Source organism: Polyodon spathula, chromosome 2, assembly GCF_017654505.1.
Source record: "Polyodon spathula isolate WHYD16114869_AA chromosome 2, ASM1765450v1, whole genome shotgun sequence".
NCBI classification, from domain to species: Eukaryota; Metazoa; Chordata; class Actinopteri; order Acipenseriformes; family Polyodontidae; genus Polyodon; species Polyodon spathula.
This window is the reverse complement of record NC_054535.1, coordinates 55,569,665-55,575,664: the sequence shown is the minus strand read 5'-3', so window position 1 is coordinate 55,575,664 and position 6,000 is coordinate 55,569,665. Positions and strand designations below refer to the sequence as shown.

The 6,000-nt window shown below is 36.4% G+C and overlaps 1 protein-coding gene across 7 annotated transcripts in view; it reads right to left on the bottom strand.

The window, feature by feature from the left end:
• Positions 1 to 6,000, bottom strand: part of LOC121298477 (protocadherin Fat 1-like) — a 75,941-nt gene that overhangs the window by 28,260 nt on the left and 41,681 nt on the right. For 5 of the 7 annotated variants that reach the window (XM_041225622.1, XM_041225616.1, XM_041225608.1 and 2 more), the window contains exons 5-8: positions 4,631 to 4,960; positions 4,233 to 4,443; positions 3,724 to 3,792; positions 3,160 to 3,299 (exon numbers count right to left, since the gene is read on the bottom strand). In XM_041225622.1, the coding sequence (XP_041081556.1) occupies positions 3,160 to 3,299; positions 3,724 to 3,792; positions 4,233 to 4,443; positions 4,631 to 4,960 (750 nt within the window). The remainder of the gene's footprint in view (positions 1 to 3,159; positions 3,300 to 3,723; positions 3,793 to 4,232; positions 4,444 to 4,630; positions 4,961 to 6,000) is intronic. The other 2 variants (XM_041225639.1, XM_041225654.1) reach the window with 1 other exon arrangement.

Here is a 6,000-nt window from a genome sequence, read left to right as displayed (position 1 = left end):
AGCCAAATTGTAAAAGTTATGGTTATGAAAACGAATGTTTGTAGTCTTATTCTCATTCAGTTGGAAAATTGTGATAATGTGTTCTGTTATTCATTATGGTTTTCTTCTCGAGTTAAAGTGCAGCAGTGTTGGTTTACTCTACTGTCTCTGTCGCCATCTAGCGATAGTTTAACCCCTTTGCGGTGCTATGTTGGACCTGGTACGACATTACAATATTTCCTTTGCAGTCCGATGTCAGACCCTGTCCGACATCCTCAAAAAGACGTCAAGCACAGGTCTCTAATCTTTTTTTCTCCAGAAAAAACAGAAAAAACCTTTCAATGTCTGAGTGAGACCGATATGAGAAGCCAGGAAAAAAATAATAATAATCTGAGCAATACACATAGCCCCTGCACCACAGAGATAACAAGGACACAAACAAAAACGACAGCTGCTTCCGCATCCAGCGTTCCAAAAAAAAACACTTACATTTTTGAGATGTTATTGTAATAAAATAATGACTTGGATCGCATTATTGAGGAGTTTGGTGATAACACAAGTGATCAGGAGAGGATTTATCAGTATGCACGACTATGAAGAGGTATGTGAAAAATACAACGAACAAGAGGTGTGGCTTGGCTGGAAATTCAATACCGAGTGTCCTTTTGCCATGCAGTGCCTTTTAAACCTGTTTTACTCTGAATTTATTTATTTATTTTTTAAAACAGAGCACCTAAAATAAACAGCGCATGTGAAAATAAGTTTACCTGCCGCGCCTGACAAGCGTTGAATAAATGGACTGCTATGGGTTAAGGACCTTTCCGGAAGTGAATGGCAGAATCAAATGTGCTTTTGGTGAAGGAAAGACTTGCTCGCTTGTACTCTGGGAGCATATACAGTTCTTTTATCTAGTCTATGTTATTGTTATGAAACTTTCGACGTTCATCTTCTTGTCTGATATATGAATTTACACCCACTGATTCCATTGGAAAAAGGTAAATAAACATTTGTTAAAGAAACAAACTTGAAAATTTTCCAAGGTAAAGTTCACCAATATATATACATATATATATATATATATATATATATATATATATATATATATATATATATATAATATATATATATATAAACCACACACACACACACACACACACACAACGAAAACACACACATACAGTGCCTTGCAAAAGAATTCAGACCCCTGACCAATTCTCTCATATTACTGAATTACAAATGGTACAATGAAATTTCGTTCTGTTTGATAGTTTATTTTTAAACACTTAAACTCAAAATCAATTATTGTAAGGTGACATTGGTTTTATGTTGGGAAATATTTTTAAGAAAAATATAAAAACTGAAATATCTTGCTTGCATAAGTATTCAACCCCCACACATTAATATTTGGTAGAGCCACCTTTTGCTGCAATAACAGCTTTAAGTCTTTTGGGGTAAGTATGTACCAGCTTTGCACACAGTATCGGAGTGATTCTGGCCCATTCATCTTGGCAGATTTGCTCCAGGTTGTTCAGGTTGGTTGGACGACGCTCGTGGAATGCAATTTTCAAACAGTGCCACATATTCTCAATGGGATTGAGATCAGGACTTTGACTGGGCCACTCTAGGACATTCACCTTTTTGTTCTTGAGCCACTCCAATGTTGCTTTGGCCTTGTGCTTGGGATTATTGTCCTCCCAAGCTTCAGTTTTTTTAGCAAACTGAAGCAGATTCTCTTGCAGTATTTTCCTGTATTTTGCTCCATCCATTCTTCCTTCAATTGTAACAAGATGCCCAGTCCCTGCTGATGAGAAGCATCCCCACAGCATGATGCTGCCTCCACCATACTTCACCTTAGGGATGGTGTGTCTTGAGGCATGGGCAGTGTTAGGTTTGCATCACACATAGCGCTTTGAGTTTTTAGCCAAAAAGCTCTATCTTGGTCTCATCTGACCACAAAACCTTTTCCCACATCGCAGCTGGGTCACTCTCATGCTTTCTGGCAAACTCCAGATGTGCTTTCAGATGGTACTTTTTGAGTAACGGCTTCTTTCTTGCCACCCTCCCATACAGGCCAGTGTTATACAGAGCTCTTGATATGGTTGACTGGTGCACCATTACTCCACTCCCAGCCACTGAACTCTGTAGCTCCTTCAAAGTGATGGTTGGCCTCTCTGTGGCTTCTCTCACAAGTCTCCTTCTTGTTTGAGCGCTGAGTTTTGAGGGACGGCCTTTTCTTGGCAGTGCCTGGGTGGTGTGATGCAGCTTCCACTTCCTGATTATTGATCCAACTGTGCTCACTAGGATATCCAAACACTTGGATATTATTTTGTACCCTTTCCCTAATCTATGCATTTGTATTACTGTATCTCTAACTTCTGTAGAATGCTCTTTGGTCTTCATTTACCTTCAGATTCACAGCCTTACCAATGATCCTTCAACAGTGGGGTTTTTATCCAGAAAATGTGACAGCAACTTTAATGGTTCACAGGTGGAGGCCAATGGTAAGGTAACTGTGTCCTCGTTTGGGCAATTTCTTTCTTCGGTGCAAACTGGGAGCTTCCACAGCACAGGGGTTGAATACTTATGCAAGCAAGATATTTCAGTTTTTAATTTTTCTTAAAAATATTTCCCAACATAAAACCAATGTCACCTTACAATAATTGATTCTGAGTTTCACTGTTTAAAAATAAAATATCAAACAAAACGAAATTTCAATGTACCATTTGTAATTCAGTAATATGAGAGAATTGGTCAGGTATCTGAATACTTTTGTGTGTGTGCATATATATATATATATATATATGCAAATCAACAGTCCTGTATATGTATCTTCATTTACCAGAATCAGTCATATCTGGTACTTTTAAAAACTACAACTCTCAACACATTTCCATAAGGACATGCGGCTAAATAAATTTAATAAAAAGTTAAGAAACTGGGGACAAGGGCATGCACTTCAATATCTCTTTATAAAATAAAAACATCCATCCATTTTTTCTGGAGTTGCCATGTACCGCAAGAAATGGCTCCCACATTTAATGCATACTGATTGACAAGCCACTTGTATGCAGACTTTTCGGATTATTTCCAGCAGTATCCCGATTTCACGGCATTAATGTCAAGAAAAAGAACAGTTACTAAATCTACTTTCCATAAACATTTCATTAGCAATTCAATTACCTGGGTGCTGATAGATTTCATTCCATCTGTTGCCTCCACTGTCAGGTTGTAATTTGATTTCTGTTCTGCATCGAGAGGCCTGGCAACAATGATTGTTCCGCTGCCCTTGCCCACATCAAACCGGCTGTTATAGTTCCCACCTGGATTGAATAAGAAGAATTGACATGGTCAAAATTATGGTAAAAATTTTATATTATATATATATATATATCAAACTTTGCATCTTTGTAAATTTTATAAAAATACCATTATATAATTCAGTTAATACTATTAAAATATTTACTGGTAATTGACTAAGGAGCTAAATTTCAAACCAATATTTCCCCTGCATCACTTAAAATTGTTGACATTTTTCTGGTACCTTTTGATCTTAAAAAATGTATACACTTACTTTTATGCTCCTACAACATATATTTTAGGATATATACAGCCAAAAGAAGGGCTTGCACAGCATTATGTGCCCTAATGAAAGTCAATGGCCAGTTTGCCCTGCATGCCACAAGTTAAGAACACTCAGATCTCATAATGTACAACATCTGTACATTATTAGATCTCAGCAGCTACCTTCTGCTGTACAGTTCAGGTCACAAGCCATCTGAACGATGTAAAATGCTTCTTTAGCTTGCTTGCCTCCTTGCAAATCCAAAAACATTTGAAAGAAAGAAAAAGGAAGGTAGAATAGAAACAGAAAAGTGTGTCAGTCACAGGGATGCTGGTTAGGATCAGAAACAGAAAGATAGGTTGAAACAAAGTACGAAATTATTCAGAACAGAACTAAAAAAGGCACACCATGCAAAGCAGAACAATGATTGGGAAGACTAAATCTAGTTGTCAGAGTTATGATAGAATACTATATATATATAGGATATATATATATATATATATATATATATATATATATATATATATATATATATATATATATATATATATATATATATATTATAATAGTACAGTAAGTCACAGACAAGCTTCTATCTTTAAAAACAGGGTCTACAAATATATTAAATATGTATCAAGTGCAATTAATAACCTACAGTACAGCATTCCTTAAATCTACAAATGTGACTCACCAGTGATGTCAAACCAGAGTGGGTTGTCAATGGGCTCACATGTTATTACACCAACCATATGAGCAACTGGATCACTCTCCATTACTGAGAATGAGAAAAATGGTTCATCAAAAGAAAGCATCTTTGTGGATGGCTTAGGCTTTGGGATCCATTCAACATGCAGCCGGGTAGTGGAAAACTTCTGAGGTCGACCATTGTCCACAGCTTTAATCTACAAAAGAACATCCTATTTAGAATACACAACTATTATATTGAAGTGTTAAAGTACTCAAACCTACTTGCAAACTAAGGATTTAACATGGACATTTATATTGGGCTAATCATTACAAAATCTTGCTTCAGTACATCAGTATGGTCCTGTATGAAATAGCCTCCAATCTACTGCAGCACCAACTTACTGTAAGGATATCATACTCTCCAGCTGCAGAAAACTTATTGGACAAAACTACTCCTGTTTTCGGTTCGATAAAGAATTTCCCATGTTCATCACCCTCCTCAATGCTGTAAGAGATTTCAGCATTGGGGCCTTCATCCTTATCTGCAGCAATAACTCTATAAATGGGTTCCCGCTTGGCAGATCTCTCTCGGTCAGGTTTCTCACGCTCAGGAAGCTTAATTTTATAGGTCTTCTCCAAGAAATGTGGTCTGTTGTCATTTTCATCCAAAACCTTCACTATCATTCTGGCAACAGCTGACTTTGGAGGAACACCATGATCAATGACAGTTATCTGTGAAAAGAAACAAGGTAAATAAATAAAAATTAAAATAAACACCACATTAGGCTGTATTTTCACTGTATTTTTTAACCACTACATTATCAAAATAAAGAATGACAAATATATCCATTGGCACCAAAAATTGTTTTTATCAGTTCATTAATTCATCTCCCTGCAAAGCCCACTTGGGTTTTGTTGTACTCTAAATGTCAAAGTAAAAAGTGGCCATTCAAGCTGTCTGGACAGGTTTTCAGTGTACAATTAATTAGGAAGATAGTTACAAAAAACGTAGCACCTCTGCACCACAGTTAGAAAATAAAATCAGACATCAGGAATCCAAATGTTCACCGAATTAGTTTATTATTATAACAGATAACAATTTAAAAAGAGAATGATACAACTACAACATTAACCACCAGAGTGCTACTATGGGGTCTTTAGTGGGATTTCAGGTCGCTTTAACACAAGGACTGTTGTTATACTGTTGTTATAAACTGTTATATAACACAGTAGATTAGCAAACAGAAGCATGATGGATAGAGACAGTCTCATCAAAAAGCAGGAAGCTTATACCATTTACCACTTTCCTCCTGCGTATACTGTCCACGTGCAAAGTTCAGTACAACAGCATCAGCAAAGCAACCCAATCTAAAAGCAGTGAGCCTAAACGTTTGCCTAGGCTAGGAACACCACCACATTGTGTTTTTGTTTTAGAACACAGAGGTCAAACCCCTTTCTTTTCTTTCCTGTAGCAGGTTTCACTGGTGCATTTCATGTAAGAATGTAATTTTAAACTACAAAACAGTTTCAATCATTTAATAAAATCCGAAGTTAGCTATTTTGTTTGTGGCAGGGGAGAATACATAGGGGTTAAAGTAAAAAACTACTTTACGTAATAAAAACATAAAAGGTTGCTCATGTAGAATATTGTGCGTCATACATTTACTCAGCAATTAATAAACAGTTCATATCTTAATCAGAAAAACGGTCACAAATTACACTTCAGGTGTGACTATATATCACAGTCATGGTACAAACCCAAATGGAAGATT